Below are 27899 nucleotides of genomic sequence, written 5' to 3'. Positions count from 1 at the left end.
AATGGTGACTGTACTATTTGGACACGTGACGCACTATTTCATGCTGCTAATATACTAGAATTTCCCTGGGTTGGTTCTTCAGACGAACTGGAATTACATCCAGGATAGTCACTGTTAATGATGGGATTCGAACCCTAAAATTTCGAATGATGACATTCCTTTGTTCAGGCGTTCTACCCTCTGGTAAAGAAGAGAGAGTTGCAGAGTTTTAGACAAGAATGCTTTTGAATGGTCGATCTCTGTGTCACAGACAGTCATTCGCTGCCCCGCTTTTCTCAAGACATCAGTTTCGATCCTAACTACTGTGGTCAATGGCTATTTCTAAATGCGACAACACTCCATCGTTGGCTTTTGGTTCATTAAAGAACTCCTGGGGGAAAATATTCCAAGACCCCGACATCTATTAGAGTCTTTCGCAATTGGAGAATAACATTATTATTATTATTATTATTATTATTATTATTATTATTATTATTATTATTATTAGTAGTAGTAGTAGTAGTAGTAGTAGTAGTAGTAGTAGTAAGGTGTAAGGGTAACGTGTCTGCCTCTTAGCCGGAAGCCTCAGGTTCGATTTCCGGACAGTCCACGTCACTCAGGGATGGAACGGGGTTAACTCAACCTCGTGAGACCACTTGACGAGGTGTCTAATACGAGAGACAGTGAACTCCGTCGCGGAAGGGCAAACAATAGGTTGTGGAGATAGTCAGGCTAAGTTACACTTCATTATATGCAGGCAACTGCCTAGACAGTAATGGTCTCGGCGGGACAAAGACACTTAGAGGCCTAGATATATGTACCAAGGTATTTATTATTATTATTATTATTATTATTATTATTATTATTATTATTATTATTATTATTATTATTATTATTATTATTATTATTATTATTATTATTATTATTATTATTATTATTATTATTATTATTATTATTATTATTATTATTATTTACCGAGCGGAGTGGTCGCGCGTGTTGACTATGGGGCCAAGCCTTGCATCCGGGAGACAAGTGGATTCGAACCCCACCGACGGCTGTCCTGAGAATGGTTTTCTCTGATTTCCCATTTTCACATCCAGGCAAATGTCGGAACAGTTCCTATTCATTGGCCACAGCCGGGTCTTTGTTCCCCCTTCCTAATTTCATTAATCATAATTCATTTCATTTTCAATATCTCCTCAACTGAGATTGGCATCGGGCTTCTGGCCGTAAAAGACACGCCATCTCACCTCATCACATACCCAGTATCAGGAAACGGGACGGAGGGGTAGATGTTATTATTATTATTATTATTATTATTATTATTATTATTATTATTATTATTATTATTATTAAATAGTGGTTTTACGTCCAACAAACGGTTTTTAGGAGACGCTGAGATATCGAACTTTTGTCCCGTCCAGTCTTTTTTTTAAAATATGTTGTTGGATACCGACACGAGACTAGCGTATTTAAATGTTTAATAATACCGCACTGAGCCAAGATTGAGCCCGTCAACTTGGGCTCGGTAGGCCAGCGTTTCTACCGTCTGGGCCACTTAGTCCAGTTGTTATTATTATTATTGTTATTATTATTATTTTTATTATGGAACTAAAGGTAGATTATTAAAAGCAAACAAAGGCATTTATGCTGACAATTGGACTGCTGTGAGAATTGATGGTAGAATCAGATTTTGGTTCAAGGTACAGGGGTTTGCCTTAAATCATCTATTGAAAGATATAACGTGGCAGGCAGCAGGGATTCAGTTAGATGGAAAAAGCTTCTTTTTTTTTTTTGTTTTTTCAATTTGCTTTACGTCGCACCACAGATAGGTCTTATGGCGACGATGGGATAGAAAAGGTCTACGAGTTGGAAGGAAGCGGCCGTGGCCTTAATTAAGGTACAGTCCCAACATTTGCCTGGTGTGAAAATGGGAATCCACAGAAAACCATCTTCATGGCTGCCGACAGTGGGGTTCGAACCCACTATCTCCCGGATGAAAGCTCACAGCTGCGCGGACCTAACCACACGGCCAACTCGCCCGTTAGATGGAAAAGTAGTCAGTAGTTTGGTCTATAACGACGACTTAGTGTTAATGGCAGATTGTGCTGAAAACCTGCACTGTAATATCTTGGAACTTGAAAGTAGAAGCAATGGGTATGACATGAAACTTAGCAGCATTTCCAAGACTTACGTGATGTCAATAGAGAAGAAAACTAAGAGAATTGAATGTGAGGTTGGGATTACAAATCTGGAACAGGTAGATCATTTCAAGTATTTAGAATATGAATTATCCCAGCGTGGTAAATGAGTCTGAATCAAGGTGCAGCAAAGCTAATGCAGTTGCGATGAACAGTGTTCTGTAAGAAAGAAGTCAGTTCCCAGACGAAACTATGTTTACACCGGTCTGTTTACACACCAATTTTTCTGTACGGGAGTGAATCCTAGGTGGACCAAGATACCTTATTCATAAGTTTTAAGTAACAGACATGAAAGTAGCGAGAATGATCGCTGGTACAAACAGGTAGGGAAAATGGCAGAAGGTTACTCGGCATGAGGAGATAAAAGCTAAGTTAGGAATGAACTGATGGATGAAGCTATACGCATAAACCAGCTACGGTAGTGGTGTCCTGTGAGGTGAATGAGGGAGGAGAGGTTACCTAGGAGAATGATGGACTCGGTCATGGAGTAAAAGAGAAGTAAAGGGAGACCAAGACGACCAGTATCGGCAATTGGGAATTAGAAGTGAGGGGGGGGGGGGCAAAAAAGTTATAGACAACAAAATGTACCGGTGGTCTGGGGAATATAGTGCGGGGTAGACATCAAAATTGAAAGAAAATAGCTACAAAATGATAAATTTTGGTGCTCACCAAGCGGATTTCGACAGAGAAGTAAAGGCTGATAGTTTAGCATCTTAACTGTGATCATAATAGTTTTGTGACATTTTTATTCAATTCTATACAATAAAACTTTCACCGTAGGAACAATTACAAATGTGCGCATCTAAGGTTCTGTACTATCAGATAGAGATCGCGCTTCTATACGCTGCTGTGCGAGTCCCCACTGCTTGCTGTGGCGCTGAAAAATCCGTTAGCTGCAATTTATTTATTTATTTATTTATTTATTTATTTGTTTATTTATTTATTTATTTATTTATTTATTTATTTATTTATTTATTTATTTATTTATTTATTTATTCAGGATCAGCAACAGCATAACGTCGAATTACTGACAATAGACATTAATCTAAAATGAAAGATATATATTTACAAAGTACACGAATATATACAATAAAAGCTGTACAATCCTATATAACACGTATTTACATAAACAAAGGAAAATACATTTAAATACAAGAGCAGAAACAGGAAAGAACAAGTAGGAAAATTAAGTTATATGAGAAATATTATGACAGAAGGAAGGAAACACTACGATGTTGTCTAGGTTCTGCGTATTCCTACTAATTTTTTTAATTGGGTTCGATTCCGACTTCAGCCATCCTCGAAGTGGTTTTCCGTGGTTTCCCACTTCTCTCCCAGGCAAATGTCGGGAAGATACTTAATTTAAGGTCACGGCCGCTTTCTTCCCTCTTCCCCTTCTATCCGTTCCAATCTTCTCATTCCCTCACAAGGTCCCTGTTCAGCATAGCAGGTGATGCCCCCCACTTGTATACCCCCAACCAAAAGTCTCACTGCCCTTGAGGCGGTAGAGGTGGAATCCCTCGCTGAGTACGAGGGAAAAACCAACCCTGGAGGTTAAACGGATTAAGAAAGAAGAAATAATGAAAGAAAGAAAGAAAGAAAGAAAGAAAGAATGAATTTTAATAGTTAAAGAAATTTAACAATAATTATGTAACAGACAACAGGGCTTATATACCATTGATTTTTTTTTTACAATTCCTTGTTTTAGGTGGCTAAAATGGAATAAAAATATAATTTTTCTCCACATAGTGGGGGGGGGGGGGGCACCCCCTCGCCCCACTTTATCGCCGCTACTGAAGACGACGATGGTTACACTCACTTTCTAATTATTTAAAGCTAAGAAGTAAGGAACTAAACGAGGCCCCCAGAGCTAGTTGCAAAGAGAGGATTGTGGGGGTGTTCAGTACATTCACAGATGCTTGCAGATGTATGTTTGTGTGGATTATTATTATCATCTATTTGCGGGGTTATGATATGGTCTCTGGTTTGTTACGAAGGCAGCTGTGGCTCGAATACCGGCCAATGTATATAGGACTTTCTGATATGATAGCCCACTTTTTCACACGAAATTGTAGATCCCATGGCAATTATCGCAACATCAACAATCACGTACAACTACAAACATGCCTGTGAGTTAAGTTATATATTTGTATTTTAGATATGGTTTGTCAAAGTTGCAAAACGACAGGGTTTCTTCTTCTTCTTCTCCTTATTATTATTATTATTATTATTATTATTATTATTATTATTATTATTATTATTATTATTTTGCTAGAACCGGGCGAGTTGGCCGTGCGGGCAGAGGCGCGTGGCTGTGAGCTTGCATCCGGGAGATAGTGGGCTCGAATGCCACTGTCGGCAGCCCTGAAGATGGTTTTCCGTGGTTTTTATTGTTACACGGGCCCCGATAGGTGTTTGGTGACTACCGGTATATGATAAGAAAGGACTAGGATTGGGAAGGAAGCGGCCATAGCCTTATCTACGGTACAACCTGGCATGAAAATGGGAAACAACGGTAAACCATCCCAAGGGTTACCGACGATGGGGCTTGAACCTACAATCCCTCGAATGCAAGCTTAGAGCTATACGACCTTTGTCGGCAACCAGCTCACTTAGTGGCATGGATTCCATGGACTCGTTTGTTCGTCAGGAAATTGTGAAACTACTTCTAAAAGACTAATGGTCCTAGGTGTCAGAGATTGTTGTTGATAATGATGCTGATGACCTTGATTATTAGTTCCGTGCGCGCGCGTGTGTATGAAATGTGCCTGTTAATAGCATATGTCAATGTGGTATTTTAATGATTAACATTGTTACAATTAAATGGGAATAGGTTTGGGAAGGAAAAGTAGATAGAGGTACCATAATAAATGAAGTGGGAAGGTACGACAAACTGATCCTAGAATGGCCAACAGTGAGTTTTTAATCCATTTATCCACCCAGCTATGTTATTATTTTTTTTTTTTGCTAGTGGTTTTAAGTCGCACCGACACAGATGGTCTTATGGCGACGATGGGATATGAAAGGCCTAGGAGTTGGAAGGAAGCGGCCGTGGCCTTAATTATGGCACAGCCCCAGCATTTGCCCGGTGTGAAAATGGGAAACCACGGAAAACTATCTTCAGAGCTGCCGACAGTGGGATTCGAACCCACTGTCTCCCAGATGCAAGCTCACAGTAACGCGCCCCTAACAGCACGGTCAGTCCGGCCCCACGGTGTAAGGGGTAACGCGTCCGCCTGTCACCCGGCGGCCCCCCGGTTCAATTCCCGGCTGAGTCAGGGGTTTTTAATTGCAAATGATTAATATCCCTGGCCTGGGGCCGGGTATTTGTGTTGTCCTTAACGTTCGTTTCCTCACATTCAACACTTTACACTTCCGCCATTTACAAAATACATGCAGGTTCCTCACATATGTTGCAAGTAGGGGGCAAAAGATCTTTCTAGACGGACGCCCCGAACAAATAGCCTAGCATTTTAAAAATAACCGCACGGTCAACTCGCCGGGTCCCAGCTATGTTACTCGGCACTGAAAAATGTGGCCGTGCATAGACGTAATATGTTCATTGTATCTAGTGCCGAGATAGTGAAAATGAAAACCTACGACCTGTTTTCCAGTCATTGTCCGAGTCAGGGATGTAATGAATGAAGCAGATATAGGCTGTTAGTACGATGGGGTCGCCACTCCCAAAGTGATTTATTAATGAATGATTGATGCTATGAAATGAGAATGGAGAGTGTTGCTGGAATGAAAGATGACAGGGAAAACCGGAGTACCCGGAGAAAAACCTGTCCCGCCTCCGCTTTGTCCAGCACAAATCTCACATGGAGTGACCGGGATTTGAACCACGGTATTCAGTGGTAAGAGGCCGACGCGCTGCCGTCTGAGCCACGGAGGCTCCCGAGATAGTGAAAGAAGTAGTATTCATCTTTTACTCCTTCAGAGGTCCTCCGCCGCCTATGACGGAAATAGTTTTCTGTTTTTCTTTCTTCCTTAATCTGCTTACCCACCAGGGTTGGTTTTTCCCTCGGACTCAGCGAGGGATTCCACCTCTACCGCCTCAAGGACAGTGTCCTGGAGCGTGAGACATTGGATCGGGGGATACAACTGGGGAGAATGGCCAGTACCTCGCCCAGGCGGCCTCACCTGCTATGCGTTGGTGGGGGATGGTAAGATTGGAAAGGATAGGCAAGGAAGAGGGAAGGAAGCGGCCGTGGCCTTAGTTAGGTACCATCCCGGCATTTGCCCGGAGGAGAAGTGGGAAACCACGGAAATCCACTTCTAGGATGGCTGAGGTGGGAATCGAACCCACCTCTACTCAGTTGACCTCCCGAGGCTGAGTGGACCCCGTCCAGCCCTCGTACCACTTTTCAAATTTCGTGGCAGAACCGGGAACCGAACCCGGGCTTCCAGGGGCGGGAACTAATCACACTAACCACGACACCACAGAGGCGGATTGTTTTACTTTCTTTTTGTTTTTTGTTTGTTTCTTTGTTTCTTTCTTTTCTCTTTATTCTTGTAATTTTTTTATTTTATTTTTATTTTTACTTTCTAGTATGAACTGCTATAGGCCATGGCTGGCGGAAGACGAGGGGGCGATATATTCCACTTACTTGCAATGTCATCAAAGAATTAAACACTGGATTTGTTACTAATATAATAGGAATGTAGTGCTGTCCGTACATTCAGTTTTTGTCGTAATTATCGGAGAGTCGATAATGTACATGGTACGGAGACAATTTGGTTCATTTTTAGAAGTTTTGACTGTCTTGTCATTCGGTTTGGATTGAATAAACCCGAAAACTACTAACCCTTATTTCACTAAACATGTCCAATATTAACCCATTAGAGCTCAGAATATATGAAATAAATAATATTATTCTTCCTGACCTTTACCCAATTTATTGAGTTTGACACTTGCGTAGATTTGACCCAGTTTTAGGGCCGGATGCCGTTCCTGACGCCAACCCTCTGTGCAGGGATGTACACACTATTACGTGTTCTGTTGTGCTTAGTAGAGTGATATGTTGTGTGTACATTAACAGAAACGCATTAACACGAAAACAAATATCCAGTCCTCGAACCAGAGGAACTAACAGTATGAAGTTAAAACTTCGGTCCGGCCGGGAATCGAACACAGGGTCCTCTAACCGAAGGCTAGTATGCTGACCATTCAATCAAGGAGCCGGACATTATTTGAAATAAATAAAATAAAATAAAATAAAATAAATAAATAAATAAATAAATAAATAAATAAATAAATAAATAAATGTCCTAAAGGCATCTGGAATAGTGGACCAACAGCGAGGGACGACCGTCACATCCAATAAGCCCAATGTTGTCGATCACTCTACTTAGAAAGCGCGCTTCCTTGTTTACGTGACTGATCATATCGTATTCATTGCCACTGAACCTCCAGTTTTACGTGGAATCCGATTCAGTTATTACCTGCATACATACTACTACTACTGAAACGTTTTCCCTGGAGGGAACGGCGGGCCTCCTAGACGGTAACGCCGTGTCTCAGGCCAGGGAGATCTAATTATGGTGAATGAGATGTTCGTAGAAGGTGACGAGGTTGGCAGGAACTGTTCCGGCATTCGCTGTAGTGCAGGAGAATGGAAAACCACGGGAAACCATTCTCAGGACAGCCGACAGTAGGGATCAGCCCCTCTCTGTCTCTCGAATGCAGAGGCGTAGAGCTACGAACCAGCCGTGGCAACCTGTGGGCCGAAGCCTACAGTAGGGCCCACGAGAGTTGAAGTCTGACGTTTAGCGCCACCGGCGAGAAAAAGTTGACTAACGCTGCTCGAAAATGGCCTGTTGCTATGGCAACGATAACAGAGTTGCAACATTTTAGGACGCTATAATCACGTGGATTGGCTTGCTCTCAGTCACTTTTGTCGTTCATATTCTGACTGATTTCTTTTCTCGATGAAGTATCGTCTTCCTATTGTGTTTATTATACCGTAGTTTATTCCTGAATTGTACAGGTACCGTTAACAATCCGAGTTAAATAATAAAAAACTATCAATGTGGGTAGTGTTGTTCTATTCTGTGATTAACATGTGCATTTGTTGAGGTTATTGTCAGAAACTGATGATTTTGTTAGTGATTATGAAATCTTTTATATATATCGATAATGTCGTGTTCTGTCTTAAATGCTGGAATTATTAACACTAGCTTAGGAACCGGTCAAGGGTAAATGAATTGTATTAGGCCTAGGCCTACATGTTTTATTAAACACTCAGCCTGTCTGAAAGGGTGGTAGGCTGTAAATGGAGGTAACTATGACAACGCAGCGTACTTCGTAGTTACAGCTTTCGCCGCTCACCTGTCAGACTTCAACTCTCGTGGGCCCTACTATAGCTACCACACCTGCATTTTGTCTACTGGTTTATGAAGCCTCTTAAGCAATATCTCCCGCTCAAAAAAAGGTTTTGTAGCGACACGGTGAATCATTTTTAATTTCAAACTAATTTGATAAGTAATAGTTCACCAAACACTAATAAAGGACTCGCAATAGCTCGTTTAACACACTACAAATGATCCAAAAATATCATGAATAACAAATGGTCTTAGTAGAGCTTGACTCGTCATATAAAAATCTGCAACCGAAACGAAACTAAAAGTATTTATCAAATTCTAATGCTTTCATAGTGAATTACAATATACATTTTTCATTTAATTTCAGCGTTCTGTCATAATCCGTAGATAGGCTGTTCACATAAATTTCTACTTTCTTCGGAAGTGTAACATGAAGGAAACTTCGATCAATTCTATCATGTAATTGAAGATATCTCTTGCAGATGCAGACGAAACGTTTGAAACAAGTGATTGTTCTAATGCACCACATATTAACTTCTATCTTTACCGGTAATAAAGGGGGACGCGGATTTTCTTTTTTACTTAAGTACTCATTGAATTATTATTTGTTTGTTCCTTCTCATTAATAGTGGTGGTGATTATTATTTTAAGAGGAATTACAACTGGGGAACTATCTTCTATTAGTGTTAACCAGAGGAACAAAATGGAAGGGATCCAAACACTTCCAAAAAATAAAGGTATTGGTCAAAGAAAGACAAAGGTCACGAAGGTCGTTAACATGAAATACACCGAGCGAGTTAGCCGTGCTGTTAGGGTCGCGCAGCCGTGAGCTTGCATCCGGGAGATAGTGGGTTCGAGCCCCACTGTCGGCAGCCCTGAAGATGGTTTTCCGTGGTTTCCCATTTTCACGTCAGGCAAACGCTGAGGCTGTACTTTAATTAAGGCCACGGCCGCTTCCTTCCCATTCCTAGGCCTTTCCTATCCCATCGTCGCCATAAGACCTATCTGTGTCGGTGCGACGTAAAGCAAATAGCAAAAAAAAAAAAAAACAACCAAAAAAACAAACAAACATGAAATACTCCCTAGGATCGCAACCTAATACTGTCAGAGTCGAAAAGAACAAGAGTTGACCAGGTGAGGTCGGAGAGGATAGATGGAAGTGAGGAGCCTGGCACAAGTATCTCTCATTGACACAAATATCCAGTCTGTCTGATCTTGACTTACTCTCATGAAATGTTATTGGAAATACTGGTCAATAGAAATTTGGAAATTATTGTAGATATCCTGCGATTACTAATTAGTTCACATTATCTCGGAATCATTCAACATAATCTTCAGATTAATTCCGATTTTCAGAAATGACTCCAATTTATTTTAGATTAAAAGTATTTCGATAGCCTATAAAATAGGAACATCTTATCAACTTAGACTTTCATTTTACAGTTTTCTGGTAGATGATGAGCAGAAGATTCTAGAGGTTCTCAATCATTCTTGAGAGATAGAGTGCCAGTGATTAGATGGCGCTAAATTATTTCTGATTCTTGATAGTCCGCTTTATAGCGTCGGACAGTGACGTCTCGCGTAGAATTACAGGACTTATGAGACAATAAAGGGTGACAATAAAAGGACCTCAGCTGAGTCAGGCGTTTGTCAAGCTTCTATTGTTCCACGTTTCTGTCCGAGCTCTCCCAGTCAGCTCTTGTTTCTTCCACCCACAAATGTATTAGATACATAGTGGAATCAGCAATCATTCAAGTTTCCTCTCTTTCTTAAGCTGATAATCTTACTTCACGAGATTTTTTTGTTGTAATTATCTGCTTTTTTATTGACAATATCAAAAACTACTTACATACTAAACGAGATACACAAACTTCTTATTGTTTTTTAAAACAAAAATATTAGAACAAATTTAGGTTAATTCTGCAAACAGAACGTTGATAAGTTGCATCTAAACAAATAAACAAATTACAATTTAAGACAGGAGAACATCAAGTCGTTCACAGCAGAAAAAAAAACACACAAAACTTTTTTCCTTTTGCACACTAGGAGCAAACTTAATTATGCCTGTCATTCATTATCCAAATCCGTGAACAGTACACAGTTTTACCACCACAAAACACTCTGCAGTTAACATAAAATTGGCAGATATTACACAAAGGACATAACAAGAAGTCACTCAGAATTTAAAAAGATGTGTTCCAAAAGCTTCTTGAAGACACTTCTGTCTGACCATCTTCCATCGTTCTTTCCTGAGATGATCCAGAAATCCAGGTAAAGTCACACTTGTATGCTGAGCGTACGCCTTGATGTTGTAGTGAATGGCTCCGGCTATTATCCATATGCAAGCGTTTCTACTCTCGTTCTGTGCGTGATTTAGTTCCAGATTCAGCATCTCTCTCACTCTGTCACTGGTTGTTGTTGTCCCTGATATCCTGCAGATAGCGTTCAGTGTCCATCTCCAAACTAGTGCCGCATTGCCGCATGTGGTAATTCGATGCACAAGACTGTCCGTCTGATGACATACCAGGCATTTGTCATCAGATACTTGTCCATGCCGTTTCAATTTCTCACCCGTCGGGATGATTTCATTTGTGTATATGTAGAGCGATACCCTCCATTCAGTCGGGATCCATTTGTTCCAAATATTGTCCCAGATCTGCTTCCAGTCACGATGTGGGTATTTCCGTTGTACGAGTGGAATACATTTAGATTGCTTCAATCGGAAGTTGTATATACTCTTAGCTTTATCCAACTTTTCAGCTGTAATTTCTGTTTCTGGAAGTTGCTGTAGAATGGAGAGAGCGCTCCGGAAGCAGCTTCTAAAGGGATCTTGTTGTTGCAGGTTTGTTGCTACACACAAATTGAGCACTGCACTGTCAAATACATCTCCTCGTGAGTACAATGCTCTAATGATATGAGACAGAAAGAGTGCAGCGCATTTCTTTTCGACTGCAATTAGGCGCAAGCCACCATCCTTTTCAGTAAGATGAAGTTGATCTCTTCTTATTCTGTATCTGTATCCTTTCCATAGATAAAATCCAATTGCCATTTCAACAAGTTGGCAAATGACATGTGAGGCGGGAAGAATTTGGGCAAGGTACCAGAGCTTCGACAGCGCAAAGATATTTATATGCCAAACTTTTTGGAAAATGTTGAGTCGTCTTGAAAGTTCCTCCTTTAGCTGAAAGCGTAGGGTGTTTATAGCAGAAGTCCAATTAGACTCTATCGTTTCCGAAATATCGTTACTGAAGGTAATGCCCAATATCTTGCAATGGTTAACAATTGGAATCCGGGAGCTGGCAAATACTTGTCGATTGTCATTTGAACCTAACAGCAATAATGAGGATTTGCTATAATTCACTTGTGCCCCAGACACCGTACAGAAGGCCTCGAGAGTCTCTTGCGCATGATTAGCATCTTCGTCACTGGTCAACAGTAGGGTAATGTCATCCGCATATGCGCGTACTGTGAAGCATTCGTTGTTAATACTTAATCCGGTTAAAGAATTTTTCAAATTTTGAATCAGGGGTTCTATTGCTAAAACAAAAAGTGCCATTGATAATGGGCATCCTTGTCTAATTGATTTGTGTATCGAAAATTTTGCTGAGAGAAATCCATTTATCATAACTCGGGAGGATGCCTTGTGGTATATGCGCTGTATTGTTTCTATGATACGGTTTGGAAATCGAAACTTTCGTAAAACTTTCCAAAGATAAGAATGTGCTATCCTATCGAAGGCTTTGCTGAGGTCAATGCTAGCCAGAGCTCCTGAAGCAGTGTCACACACTGAATGATATATGATGACATCACGTATTGCCAGGAGATTATGGAAGATGTTTTTTCCAGGTATAGTGCAAACCTGTCCATTAGTAATTAATGAAGGGAGGATAGTTCTGATTCTGTTCGCTAAAATCTTGGCCAGTAGTTTATAGTCGGTGTTTAATATTGTAATAGGTCTATAGTCACTGATATACGTGCAACTGGAGAGTTTGGGAATTAGGATGATAATTCCCTCTGCAAATGAATCACTTATGTTGTGACTGAAGGCATAATTAATAACTTGTGTCAGGTCTTTACCGATAATGTTCCAAAATTTCTTATACCATTCATACGGGATCCCATCATAGCCTGGCGTCTTATTTGATGCAGTATGGTCTAACGCGCGCTTCACTTCTTCTTCGGAAATATTATTAGTAAGATGTGCGATATCATCTCCTTCTGGATGACTCTGGAGTTGATGAAGATATCTGTCAATATCGAACTCTGAGATGCTGTCTTCTGCAAACATTTCACGGAAATATCTCTCACTTTCTGCAAGGAGTTGTTCCTTTGTAGTGAATATTGTCCCTTTACCATTATCCCATCGATTAATAAATTGCTTATTGACTGACCGTCTAATTTTGGCAATGTGGTAGAGAGAGATTTTCTCCCTTTCGATGAGGGAAGTGCCTTTTACGTGCTGATGGAGTTGTTCTAGGCTGCTTTCTTTAATACCTAAAATAATTCTCTTAATAGAATTTAATGCAGAAGAGACATTTTGGCCTTGCTGTTCCTTGTGATGCAGATCAAACATAACCCTGTCATAGAATTCAATTTTCCTACTTGTATCCTGGTTGTGCTCATACGCTATTGTCCGTCCGAGAGCTCTAATGGCAGGTTTAAGTTTATATGTCCACCAGTCCATCACGCTATTATAGCGATTTTGCGCTAATTTGCATTGGTGATAACACTCCGTGAAACGTTGGACATCCTCAGTATTGTTGAAAACAGACCTATTCATCTTCCATATTCCTTTCCCCACGATGCATCTGTCACTCCTTGTTGTCTTCATCATAACTAGAACGCTGTGGTGATCGCTAAAGGCGACGGGAATCACCTTACAGCTATCGAGGACCTGTACTTGCGCCTTAGATACGTACATCCTATCTATCCTGGATTTCGACTCCCCACGGCAAAATGTAAATTCGACATGTGAGCCGTGTAGCTGCTGCCACACATCCTTGAGCTGCATAGACTGTATTAGTGTCTGAAGGCCTGGACAAAAGTTAAAAGTACCTGTTTGGTCTCGTGGGTGAAGAGTGCAGTTGAAATCACCGACTAGAATAATTGGACCAGGTGTCACTAAATGGGGCACTATTTCATTAGTAAATAATAGGTTTCGGTCCTGTTTGTACTGTGATCCGGATGGGCTATATACGTTTATCAATCGTGTGTTATTATAGGTGGCAGACAGAAACCTTCCCGTAGGGTCCATAATGACAGCAGTGAGCTGAATTCCTTTCCTGTATACTATTGCAGTTCTTCGGAAGTTATCACCTACGTTCGTTATATAGTCATAGTTATATAAGAAATTGAAGTTTGTCTCATTAACTTCCTGGAGGAATAAGATGTCAATATCATATTCCTTCACGAACCGACTAAGCAGCGCTTGAGTTGTAACACTCCTTGCTCCATTAATATTAAGGGTGGCGTAAGTTGTAAGAAGATTCACCATAACAAGACAGAGAGGGAAAGCAAAATGCCGAGAAGCTGCATTCATGTTTAAGTAGACGGTTATTTATAGATACGACAGGTAGTGGTTGGTGCAGAGTCATTTAGATACAGACGCTTTAGAATTAGACCCTTTCCGCTCGGCACTCTTCTTTCTTGTATGTAGACGTGGGTCCCTATAGCTTAAGGAAGTACGGTATGTGATGGTTGACTGTCCTTCAAGCTTTTGTCCGCCGTGGATGACGTACTGTGTGTTTTATTTATGTTTCTCATTCGAGGTGAAGACATCTTACTTTGCTTCTCTTCGCCAATACACGCTTCAGTTTCCACACCTTCCTCTGCCATTTCTGTATCTAGTAAGTCCCGATCGGGTGTATCTGCACTGCCCATAATTTCGGTTTCCATCCTAGAGGGGAGAGATGCGTTGTTCGTGGTCTGGCTAAGATCCAGAATTAAAGGGGTACTTGGAGTATCTATCAGGTAATTCACAGACTCCTGGGCAGGCGTGGAGTTCACTGTGGCCAAGGATATGGAAGGCACGTCTTTAGTTGCATTAATTTGTTCATGGATGTCAGGAGGTAGGGATTTGGAAATGCTATGTTCCAGCTCAGTCTTCATACGTTTATTCTGACTCTCGGTGACCGAAGGAAATTCATTCGTATCAATAGCCGGGTTGTGTGCTGTGTTTTCCTCATTGTGTATATCTTCCCACGGTGCTTGTTTACTGGAGTTGTGGTGTGGCTCGCTTAGCGAGGGGGAAACTGGTATAGTGGGGTCTAGTTCACTGACGGAGGAGTTAACAGGTGTGAGTGTGTCATTGTTTACATTTCTTCGCTCTGTCAAGCGATTCTGGCGAAGCGGACAGTCTGGTTTCAAGTGACTGGGCGAATTACAAGCAAGGCATGTTCTAGTTTGGCCGTCATAAATAACCTGTGCACGAAAGCCTTCAATATATAAGAAGGAAGGTATTGGGTCTTTTAACTCCATTCTAATAGCACGTATACCGTTGCGTACTTTGAAGGGGTATTGCTGTGACCACTCCTCGTCCCTGTGTTCTACCACTTTCCCGTATTTACTTAATACTAATGAAATGGACTCTATAGGCACTTCCGGGGGAACATTTAGTATTCGAACATTCTTTTGTACCCTGTCGGCTGGCATCACAGTAACTTTTCCTATACGACCATCACTTAACATTATTTTCTGAATCCCTGAATAGTGACATATCAAACGTTCGTAAATCACTGTTGAAATTACCTTAATATATGCTGCGGTTTCCAGATTGTCCAGCTGGATCATGTCGATTTGATCTGATGAGAGTTTCAGCAGTGACTGGATCCAATTATGTACATCCCACGCCGAAGGCTTATTCTCACGTTCAAATATGCATTTCAGAGTATTCCTCCTTACAAATTTTGTTGCCATGATATTACTTATCTTTTCACTGTTTCACAGAAAACACAATTAAACGAATCACACAAGTAGAACTCGAAACAAACTCGTAGTTGTCTTAACAAGCACACTGTTGTGACACGAGCGACTAGCAGGAGAATACAGAGCAGACAACCTTCTCTCACCGCTAACAGCGGCCAACCAGATATCGAACTTCCCTTGGTGTTATTACTCCCTCGTTGTATTTCCACCTTAGTTGAGGTTGAAGGAGATGTTTTCTCTTTTTGCTATTTGTTTTACGTCACAGCGACACAGACAGGACTTATGACTACGATGGGATAGGAAAGACCTAGGAGTGGGAAGGAAGCGGCCGTGGCCTCAATTAAGGTACAGCCTGGTGTGAAAATGAGAATCCACGGAAAACCATCTTCAGGGCTGCCGACAGTGGGATTCGAACTCACTATCTCCCGGATGAAAGAGGAGCCAGAATTAGTCCAAGAGATAACCGTAAGCGTTAATGATTATTAGTGTTATAATGTTAACTTGTTGAGTGACGTCAGGAAATATATAAATAGTACTGGTAATTATGTATTCCGCTTTTTAGCTGTGTTAAAAATAAACTAAAAGGAAGAATACATTTCTAAAGACACTGTCTGTCGAGGTGGCTAGATAAAGAATGAGAGAGGCTGGTGGGCCTGACATGATGGGAGACGACGTACGACTTACAGGTATGTGAATTACCTTTGTTGTATTAGATCAATATTTTCGTCAAAGGAATGTTTCTGATAAATAGCTCCGAGTGATAACAAAATGTAATTAAATAGGTAGGGAGTTTAAAGAAACCATTCGTCCGGGATAGATAAAATTTGTTGTTAATTAGGATTATGAGATGACTTCATTTATTAATTTATTAAATTCAGTGGAATCGTATTTTGAGAATTAGCTTAAAACGAAGTGACTAACTTGAAAATGTATTCTGGAAATCTTAGTTTTATTTGCTGGAAAATTTCAACTTATTAACGTAACGATTAAGGGGATATGTCCGATGGCAATGGACTTTACTGCTACAAGTGTTGTGAGCGTTTGTTGTTCTTGTTATTTTGATTTTACATTGTTCAGCATCAGATGTGTTGGTCATCAACTACTGTACTTAATTGTGTTCAGCCTTCAGCTTAGAAGTTGAATGGTCGTGGGGCCATCAACCTCAGTGCCTTAGATTAGGGCCATCTGCCATCATAGCATGATTTTCCTTGCGGTCTTCACCCACAATGACTTTAACGTAAATCACAAAGTTAGACGTTGGACCATGACATGGTTGCAGGTCACATCGATTCAATTAAGGGCACATACAGATTGGACTGCTTTAATTAAACCAAGAGTCCAGAGCTCGTGTTACGGGGTATGGGTCATCACGAATCATTACGGTGGTACATGTAGTCTCACATGGAAACCGATCTTAGGGATCTCCAGACTTTCTATATTTCATTCTTAAATTAAGACGGTGGTTTATAGTAAAGATGCCACTCAGGCAGTTGAATTAAGGTCTCCAAAGCCAGTTTTTCTCATCATCGTTATTATTGTTATTATTTTTTTAGCGGACAAGACTGAGTTCGTTATTTTAAAGGTGATAAAATGTCACAAGTTTCTCCAATTTCTATTTTATGATAAATAAAATATCAATTTCAGTTAACTGGAGTCCTCTCATTGTATAAACTAGTTTAAATTACTGAAACCCCCCTCTTACACAAGCAAGTGACGAAGAACCCATAGAAGACCCAAGAGATAGATCTCATGCCGATTTGCTGATAGGTAAAGAAGGTACGTATCCTACGAAGGACCTTAAAGGGTTCAATATAATGTCTATAGCGAGAGCTATCGTCACATTCCTCACTGTGCCAGAATATGCTATTACATATCAGAATTTTAAGCCTAATGTGTCCTTTCTCAATGCTGTGTGGTAACGTAGCAAAGTCTAGCTGATTCTGGCATACTTCAATGCGCGTGTAGCTACAGCTACTGTTGCTTTCCTCGCTAAGCTCAGCTTTACAGCCAGCTGCCTTTCCTATACCGGTACTTTCTTGTGCAAGACTCCTTACATTCATCTATCCTCCCCGACCTCTCTCGGTCAACTCTTGTTCTTTTCCGACCCCGACGACGAAAACCACTTCGACGATAGTTGATGTGGGAATCGAACCCCCATCTACTCAGTTGTTCTCCCGAGGCTGAGTAGACCCCATTCCAGCCTTCTTACAACTTTCAAATTTCGTATCAAAGCCGGAATTGAACCCAGGCCTCCGGGCGTGGCAGCTAATCACATTAACCACTACACCACAGAGACGGAAATAATAATAATAATAATAATAATAATAATAATAATAATAATAATAATAATAATAATATAGTCTCAGCTACCATAAGCTGTTGTTTGGATTTGACACAGTCTAGGTTGTCTCCGTGTCAATTTCGACGTTCTGTTTTACTCTACCAAATGGCAGAGAAACGGATATTTGGTGGGTGATTTGTAGCCGAGTTATTTGAACTAATTTATTGAATGAGCACTATATGTGTCCCGCCCTTCAAGATCCGATTACGACTGTCGGATTTGAACCTACGATCTTGGTACCTAGATGCGGACACTTTTCCACTGATCCACGGACTTAAACTTAATAATAATAATAATAATAATAATAATAATAATAATAATAATAATAATAATAATAATAATAATAATAATAATAATAATTGTACCGGGTGGTGCACCTCTACGCCGCACATTCAAATTTTCCGCCGTAAAGTACTCCTCTACTGGAGAAACACTGAACTTAAAACTGGAACTACTTAAACTTTTGCTCTGAAGATGTCACTGTGTGAATTTCGACTTGTTTTCCTTTTCTATTTATCAAGAAGTTTGGACATTCTCTCATAGATGTCACTGCCTAAAAACTATAATCAGGCACCCTGGTGCGAAGTGAAGGAACTTTCTTGAAGAAACTTTATACTCATAAGTTTTTGTCCTTACTAAATTTCGTTCTTTCATTTGTGAGTTGGCAATAGTAATCTTTCCTTCCGACAGTTTTGAACTTAGCCAATCCAGAATTTCTGTAATTAATTTTTGACCAATCGTGTCTTTCTTCTTCGATTTTGATGTGTAACTGTAAGCTACCCAATAAACGCCTGTGGGTGTGTCTCAATTATTCATGAAAGGTCTCGAACCTTCTCCGAGGGTATAAAAACTGCTGATTTTCCTGTCTCTCGGCCACTTCATCAACATCTAACTTAGTGTACGGACGTGTAGCAGGAGGCGGGAAGCGCCTCTTCCATCTGGCAGCTGTTCTTCAGTAAGGCAATGGCCGCTTAACATCTTTATTTCTTGCTAGATCAGCAGTTTAACCCGCGGGAAAGGTCCGAAACTTTTACAATGTAACCTACCTTTCTACAAATGTAAAATTGTGCAAGCTTATGTAAAAACTGCATATATCTGTAACTGTAAATCGGGGATAGAGAGTGCTTTACCCTCTCGAGCTCCCCTTCATTTTGACTTGAGATGACTACGTTTTGGTAACTGATTTTCTACTCTTCCTTAATGTGTTAAATTTATTCATTATACGAGTCACCTCCATAGTTTGGGAATAGTCCCTGTTTCATCAGCCTAGTGCCTATTAGGTTTTAAGAAGGTTCATGTAGGAGTGCAAATTCACGCCTCCATTCATTTTTTCATTGTGGGCCATTTACTTAACCTATTATTTTTCTACTAAGGCCCAGTAGGCTGGGTACAAGATACCCCCGTTTCATTTTGTGTAAGTTGTGCCTTGATGGCAAGTAATTGTAAAATTTGATGTTGCCTTGAATAGGCTTGATTAACTGAGTGCCTGTTAGCTCTTTTCAAAATTAGATTACTGAGTGCCTTTTGAAGGCTGGATATTGTGAGTTGGGAGCAAGTGCTCCAGGAATTAGGGGATTTCTGCCCTTTGAACTAATTGTGCCTTGGTAAAGTTGGGCTAGTAGCTCAAGGATTGTAAAACTTGGGGCTTGAAGCCCAGATTGTTAAATTGTCTCTAAATTTTGGATTTTCTTGTTTTGGTTAAAGCCTTGTCATTTTACCTAACGTTTCATTGTTATAAAATTTGTTTAAGTTGAATTTAAAAAAAAGGAAATATAACCTTCAGTTTAAGTTTTAATTTTTTTTTCTTTTCTTGGCATTTGTAGTTAGACCCATTCACCCCTGCACCTTCTTTCACCTCTGCTGTTCCACAGATACCTCGGAATAATAATAATAATAATAATAATAATAATAATAATAATAATAATAATAATAATAATAATAATAATAATAATAATAATAATAAACCGAATGAGACATACTGCTGTAAGTTCGTATTTGAGAGATAGTAGGTTCGAATCACCTCATTGGCTGCTTCGGGGATGGTTTTCCATTATTTCCTTCTTTCCAAATCATATACATTTTAGGCTCGTGTCGTATAATTAGGGCCGCAATCGGTACCTTCTCTGACTCAGCCCTGTCTTATTCCAGTCATACACCACGACGAATTCTTCTACACTTAACCTAATGTCGCATACGCAGTAAACTGCCTTCCACTTTATTCTGTAGATATGATCATGAATTGAACATAGTTTGAAGATTATCGCCATTCAACAGCAATAGCAATATAAATGTATATTTTTTGCTAGTAACTTTACGTCGCACCAACACAGATAGGTATTCTGGCGACGTTGGGATAGGAAAGGCCTAGGAGTTGGAAGGAAGCAGCCGTGGCCTTAATTAAGGTATTTCGAGTATTTTTCTTCTTTTATTTTTTCGTTTGCTAGCTTACGTCACCTCTCCTAGTTTTTGGCGTTATTTTTCCTCAGGTTATATATGCCCTACTTACTTGTGAAAATTGTAAACCACGGAAAACCATCTTCAGGCTGCCGTCAATGAAAGTCGAACCCACAAGCTGACAGCTACATGGCCCAAATCGCTAGCCAACTCGATCACTGAAAAATTAAGCAAAATGTAGTTATTCAGAGATACAAAATATTATTTTAGGTAATAGCAATAAAAATAGTATAGCCTACTCCAAAATTTTCCGCTGCCCCTCCTTGGCACGTGCTTACTGGGCTTATATTACAAATCAGCCTCCATATAAAGAGAAGGGTGAGGTCAGTACAAACTTGTTGGTTCTCTCCAATGACGATCTTCTTAAAGACTTTACTGTATTTCTTCTTTAATTTTGGCTGATCACCTTGCAGATGTTTGATCCTTATTATTGAGTGCTTATGTGTTTAATGACGAAGTACAGTAGATCATATTAACTCCACCAGTGTACATATATTAAAAAGCTACTAAGTTGTTTTTTCTTACTAAATCTACTGCTTTATTGTTTAGGACCTGATCTTTCTCCTTGTTAGTCATGGCTACTTCAGAAGCTTTGAGCACGACCTCCTCGTGGACTCTGGCTGGCGTGCGCAATTCCAAACACGTGATCGTCTTCCTCGTTTACGTGACGCTGCTGTTGGACAACATTCTACTCACTGTCGTAGGTGAGTTTCGTTACAAGCTTTATTCGGCTAACCTGTGGGGGAATTACAGTAGAAAGTAAGCATTTTTAAATGACAGGTGAGACGTACTGGTTAATAAATTAATTTACGTGATTATGAGTACCGGTATATGAAAATTAGCATTTGCAAGGCTAAAGAAACTTAATATGATTGAATATCAGGTTGAAAACACAAAACTGGAACAGGTAGATCATTTAAAGTATTTATGATGTGTGCTCTTCCAGGATAATAGTATAGTACAGTAAGTGAGATTGAATCAAGGTGCAGAAAAGCTAATGGAATGAGTTCACGGTTTATACTGGCCTGTTTTCAGACAGACTTTGCTGTACGGAAGTGAAAGCTGGGTGGACTCAGAATATCTTATTCATAAGTTACAGACTTGGAAGTAGCGAGAATGATTGCTGGTACAAACAGGTGGCACAGTGGCAGGAGGCTACTCAGAATGTTTTTTTTTTGCTAGGGGCTTTACGTCGCACCGACACAGATAGGTCTTATGGCGACGATGGGATAGGAAAGGCCTAGGAGTTGGAAGGAAGCGGACGTGGTCTTAATTAAGGTTCAGCCCTATCATTTGCCTGGTGTGAAAATGGGAAACCACGGAAAACCATCTTCAGGACTGCTGACAATGGGATTCGAACCTACTATCTCCCGGATGCGAGCTCACAGCCGCGCGCCTCTACGCGCACGGCCAACTCGCCCGGTACTCAGAATGAGGAGATAAAGGCTAGGTTAGGATTGAATTCGATAGATGAAGCTGTACGCATAAAACAGCTTCAGTGGTGGGATCACGCGAGGTGAATGGAGGAGGACAGGTTACCTCGGTCACTGAGAGGAAGGGAAATAAAAGAAGAACAACGCGGCCATGGTTAGACTTAGTTTCTAAATATAAAAGGCATAGGACTAAACAAGACGACAGAGCTAGCTGCAAATAGAGGATTTTAAAGGCGTTTAGTTAATTCACAGACGCTTCCATACTAAACGCTAATGGCATATCAGTCTATAATAAAGTTGTATGTATGTATGCATGCATGGTTGTATGTATGTATGTATGTATGTATGTATGTATGTATGTATGTATGTATGTATGTATGTATGTATGTATGTATGTATGTATGTATGTATGTATGTATGTATGTATGTATGTATGTATGTATGTATGTATGTATGTATGTATGTATGTATGTATGTATGTATGTATGTATGTATGTATGTATGTATGTATGCCTTCAAATATCTTCGAAGGTGGGAAAGAGATTGAGGGAACGATTTCTTGGTTGTTATCTTACCAACTTATTTATATCCTTCCAGCTTGTTTGTTGGCTTGCTTCTTTGCTAGCTTACTCATTTCCTGTCCTTTTTCGTTTACTTGGCTGCTTGTTTACTTTTTCGATTAAATAATTTCCTGATTAATCGATGGAGTAACTTACTTATAAGTGCTCTCAGGGCAATTTCAAATATATCAGACATATTAAGGATGAAAGGAAGGTCAACCAGAGTGGTCTACTTGGTTGTGTTGATCTTTTAAGATCTCGAGTTTGATTCTAATTCAGGGCAAGTGTGTCTTAATATGACATATGTTTGTCGGTACATTTCCTATGACTCTGTAATTCCAGTGTCTCTGAAAGTGTTAGTTTTTAGAATATCCATATGTAGGCTAATAATAATTATGCAAGAAAAGAAGAATATAAAAAGCCGTGATAGCCGAGTGATGCAGTCACCGGCTTCTCGCCAAGATGGTCGTGGTTCAAACCCCCTATCAATGCATGTGGCGATTTTGAAATGAAAAGTCACATCCAATGGTTCGAATTGCACATAAAACAGGATGTTCTGTGGCTATGATCACGATAACAATAGTTACATAAACGTGGGAACTTGATTTTTATAATAATAATAATAATAATAATAATAATAATAATAATAATAATAATAATAATCGTCTTCATCATTACAACCAAGAGACCTTGCACCAATGCATAAAATTACGAGTTCGAATCCGTTAGAGATCAGTAATTTTAGAAATAGGAATAGAATCTTTGTCACGTTGTTCCTGGTGTATACATTTTAAGACAATGATATAACATTATTATGTTCGTACGGCACCTTGGCTCAATGGTCAGCGTTGTAGCCTTCTGTTCAGAGCTCCCCGCGTTCGATGCTAGACTGTCCAGAGTGACAGATCGTCTAACGACCTCATCGAGTTAGAAAATAAGGATTGCTAAACTGCTAAAGTAGAAGAATTCTCAGAATGCGATCTGCTACTGCTAAATAGCGTCTTAGAAAGGGGTGCCAGTCTAACTGACGAGCCCAGATGGTACGACCAGGCGAAATGCTACAAACACACGGCCCAATAACCCAGTCTCTTACTGTTATCTTTATATTGTGTCTTGATTTCGTGGTTAGTGAAACTCACTACAAAATTAAATTATTGTACCAGGTATTTTTAGCAGCTGGTAACTTTTCAGAAAGCCCTCCGAGATCATTTAGTTGGTTGTTTGCATAGCGCAGTTGTGAAGAAGTCACTTCTCATTTCTTTACCGATCGAGATAACGATGTGTTACATTCGTGGGTTCCGCTGTAGGTTTTGTGACACAAGTTAGACAATCCCGCACGCTACATGTGTGTGAATGGTTGCCATACTCAATTACCTCACGGCGGTCAATTGGACTCCAGGCGCTAGTTAGACAGCTCCGCAAACTTCACGTGATTCAATAGTTGCTGGACGAATTTACACTACGGCGTCCAACTGTTGACTATAATCCAACCAACTAGAGAGACGGCGCTCTACATTTTTTCCATAGGAAGGTGATATTATTTTTGCTGGCGAGATGTAGTGTTTTCTTCTGGTATGGGCTATATCAAATTTGTTACTTTCATTGACCTGTCACAGTCTCATCCTTGGCTTTGACAATATGAAAGTGACTGAGGTATGAGTGATGCTAGTAATACCATTCCTTATGCAGCCAGTCCCTGTTATGAATGGTGTGAAAATATCGTTCATAGGGTCAGTTGGTGCATACATTTCAGTGGGCTTGGCAGACTGATATGTAAGAGCAACTGCTGGCTCGGTGAGGAAAGCAACGGGAAACTACCTCACTCCTCGTTTCCCTAGTACGCCTCTTCAGTGACGCCTAGGCTATTTATGACAGCTGTTGGCGAAGCTGCAGAGGATCAAACCAGCCTTCGGGCTGATTACCCAACATACATACACATTAGAAGACGGAACTTAAATTTGTAATTCTGACTCCAGTTCTATTACAGAACCAACATTTTAAGTCGTATATTATCAGAGTGCCCATTCTCAGTTCCGGTGCAAAGACAGCCTACGCTGCTTGAGAGTTTCTGTTCTTTTGTGCTCGTATTAGGGTTTTGTAACATCGTTTGGCCAACAGCTCATTGTACTTTAAGATGCATTAAAGTATGTTGAGCTTAGGATTAGTATTAGTCCTGGGCCTTGAGATGAGGTATCATACTGTCCCTGACTTTTCCTGGAGAAAGAGAGCAAGATACCAGGGAGAAAAGTACACTCAAGATAGCTACAAGTGCATTAGGATTCAAACCCCTGACAGCATAATTTTCCTGTATAGGGCCTACGTGATTCCATTATTATTATTATTATTAGTATTATTATTATTATTATTATTATTATTATTATTATTATAATTATTATTATTATTATTATTATTATTATTAGTATTATTATTATTATTATTATTTTGATTCGTTGTGCCCAGCTGTGGAGCGCGTTTGAACTTATTTTGCACAATGTTTCTTCTTCTTTTCTTCCCAATATCTCTTCATTTTTTCACTGTGTTCCTTTCTGCGTGTTTCTGTCCAGCCTGTATTTTTTCTTGTTGGTTTCTCTGCAAATTTATGTTTGTTTACTAAGCTTCTAAATTTCATTCTATCTTGAATGGTTTCGTCCTCGATACCCATTTGTTGTAGATCTTCATGAATTTCTGCTAACCAATTGTTGCGGATTTTCAGGGTTAGAGCTAGATTTAGAATTTTCTTTGTCAGCCTGTTGTTATCCATTCTGTGTAGGTGTCCGTAGAATTTTAGTCGTCTCTTTCTGATGGTATCTGTGATTTTTTCTGTGAATTGAAAAATTTCGTGTGGTTTCTTTTTCATCCAAATTCCATTTTCGAACTTTGGTCCTAGGATTTTTCTGAGAATTTTCCTCTCTTGTTTCTCAATGCTTTTCATTTGTGACCTGCCGCCAATGATCAGTGTTTCAGATGCATAAAGTGCCTCTGGTTTGATGACTGTATTGTAGTGTCGTAATTTTGCATTTTTTGATATACATCTTTTGTATCTGTTCCATGTGATTTTGTAAGCCCTTTGCAGTTTAGCAGTTCTTTCTTTGTTAGCTTCCTGATTTAACCCTGCTGGCTGAATAATTTCACCTAGATACTTGAATTTGTCTACTTGGGAAATTATTCCACAATTGGTGATTAATGGTTGATTGTCGAATCTTGATTTAGTTCCTTCCATAAACTGCGTCTTTTCAAATGAAATTTGAAGTTCGGTTTTTGCGGCTATTTCATTCAATTTTTCTATGGATTGGATTGCTTCTTGTCTGTTGTTCGAAAGGATCGCAAGGTCATCTGCGAAAGCTAAGCAGTCAAGGTGAATTTTGTCTTTAAGAAGTCTGCCAATGTTTATACCTTTAGTTTCTTTTCTCCATTCACGAATCACTTTTTACAAAACTAAATTGAATAGTAGTGGGGATAGTCCATCTCCCTGTCGGACGCCAGTTCTGATTTCGAACGGTTCAGAAAATTCTCCCAAGAACTTAACTTTTGATGTTGTGTTGGTCAGAGTTTGTTTAATCAATTCCCTCGTTTTCCTGTCGACTTGAAATTCCTCTAGTATGTTGAACAGGGTCTGCCGATCTATGGAATCATACGCTTTTTTGAAGTCAACAAAGGTGATTACTGTTTGTTTGGTTTTGCGAATCTGTAGTATGGTTTTTAGGTTTAGGATTTGTTCTGCGCAGGATCTCCCTTTTCGGAATCCAGCCTGATAATCTCCGATCAGGTGGTCTGTTTGTTTCTCTAATCTATTAAGTAGAGCTTTAGAGAAGATTTTATATGCGAGTGAGAGGAGAGAAATTCCTCTGTAGTTATTAATATCTGATTTGTCTCCTTTCTTGTGAAGTGGGTGAATCAATGCACATTTCCAATCCTCCGGAATTTCTTCAGAAAACCAAATGTCCTGTAAGATTTTTTGAATACTCTGGGCCAGTTTGTCACCACCAATTTTCAACATTTCAGCGATTATTCCATCTTCTCCTGGTGCTTTGTTGTCTTTTAAATCTCTGATTATTTGTTTGACTTCTTGTAATGTGGGGGGTTCTGAATCTGGATTAGGTGTTGGTTTTTCATAGGTGAATTGTTCCTTTGGAGATTCACAGTTTAAAAGGTCCATGAAATAGTTTGCTAGGAGTTCACAATTTCCCTTATTACTTGTTTCCAAAGTCCCATCTGTACGTTTGAAACAGCGACTAGGTGCCTGGTAATTGGATAATTCTTCTCTGAATGTTCTGTAGAAGTTCCGTGTATTGTTTTTCTTGAAATCTTCTTCTATTTCTACCAGTCTGTTTTGATCATATTTTCGTTTTTCAGATCTGATGATTTTTGAGGTTTGTTTCTGTGTTTTGAAGAAATCATCACGATTTTGATCAGTTTTATGGGAACTCCAGTTTAGCCAGGACCTAATTCTGACTTCTATGGCCTTGTCACAGGTGTCATTCCACCACCTGTGTTTGCGTTTCCTTGGGGGATTGCTGATGTTTTGTGAAGCTTTCAAGAGTGTGTCCTTGAGTTCTAGCCAGTTTGAAGGAGCATCGTTGGAGATATTCGCAAGGAAATTGTCTGAGTTCTGTCTCAGAAATTCAGGGTCGATTCTTGGGTTTCTGAATGTTTTGGTTTTCTTCCTGTTGGGTTGAAACTTTACTTTAACAAGAGATAGGTGGTGGTCGGAGTCAATAATTCCCTTTTTGACTTTAACGTTCATAATTTCTTTTTGGTTTTTCTTGGAAATAGCCACATGGTCTAGTTGAAATTCTCCTAAATGCATGTTCGGGGATCTCCATGTCATTTTCTTTTGTGGAAATTAGATCGAAATTCTCGCAGAAGCCAATTAAACGTTCTCCATTTTATTGGTTCTTTTGTGAGCAGGGTAAAGTCCTACAGTGGTCCTAAATTTCTTCTCTTTGTCAATTTGTGCATTGAAGTCCCCCAGCAGAATTTTGACATGATGTTTTCAAGATGGCGACTACTGTGTGTGAGTCTGTGATATCCGTAGTAGATAATGGTGTAAGATGCAGTGAAAAATGTGGCAAATGCAGAAGAGTAGTTAAAAATGGGATTCTGTGTCGTAAGTGTGATGAATGGTACCATTTTCGTTGTGCAAATATTGTAAATAGGACTGATATTGAAGAAAGTGAGTGGCTGTGTCCCGAGTGTAAACAAACTGATAGTGAGGCAGAACAACAAGAAAGAGAGACTTACGAAACTATAATTAAGATTTTAGGAGTGCTACAAGAGGACTTATGCGGTCTGAAACATGAAAATGAATGCTTAAAGGACAGAATAAAGAAACTGGAAGATAAAGAAGACATTGGAGAAGAAAGATCGCCGTGGACGGAAGTGACGCGTGGCCATTTTAGGCCTAATGTTAAACATATGGGAGAAACTACGTACAACTTAAAACCGGGAAAAAACTCTTTGCAGTGCCAAAATAGATTTCAGTTATTGCAGCAAGTTCCAGAAGAAGACACACCAAGTTTTCCAAATAATTTTAAATCCAGTGGAGGTAAGAAAACCAACCGAAAGTCAAGATCGCCAAAGATTCATCTCTACGCAGACAGTCAAGGGCGGGGTATGGCAGAAGGCATCAAGGATGAGCTGCAGAATCCAGAGACTGAGGTTTTAGGACTAATAAAACCAGGTG

The 27899-nt window shown here is 39.8% G+C and overlaps 1 protein-coding gene across 1 annotated transcript in view; it reads left to right on the top strand.

Moving 5' to 3' along the window:
• Positions 1–20797: 20797 nt before the first annotated feature.
• Positions 20798–27899, top strand: part of prt (portabella) — a 94906-nt gene continuing 87804 nt past the window's right edge. The window contains exon 1 of the mRNA XM_068228735.1: positions 20798–20927. Within this exon, the coding sequence (XP_068084836.1) occupies positions 20798–20927 (130 nt within the window). The remainder of the gene's footprint in view (positions 20928–27899) is intronic.

The sequence above is a fragment of the Anabrus simplex genome, chromosome 7 (genome assembly GCF_040414725.1).
Source record: "Anabrus simplex isolate iqAnaSimp1 chromosome 7, ASM4041472v1, whole genome shotgun sequence".
Classification (NCBI taxonomy): domain Eukaryota; kingdom Metazoa; phylum Arthropoda; class Insecta; order Orthoptera; family Tettigoniidae; genus Anabrus; species Anabrus simplex.
The sequence above is the reverse complement of the archived record's forward strand: the minus strand, read 5'-3'. Positions and strand labels throughout refer to the sequence as shown.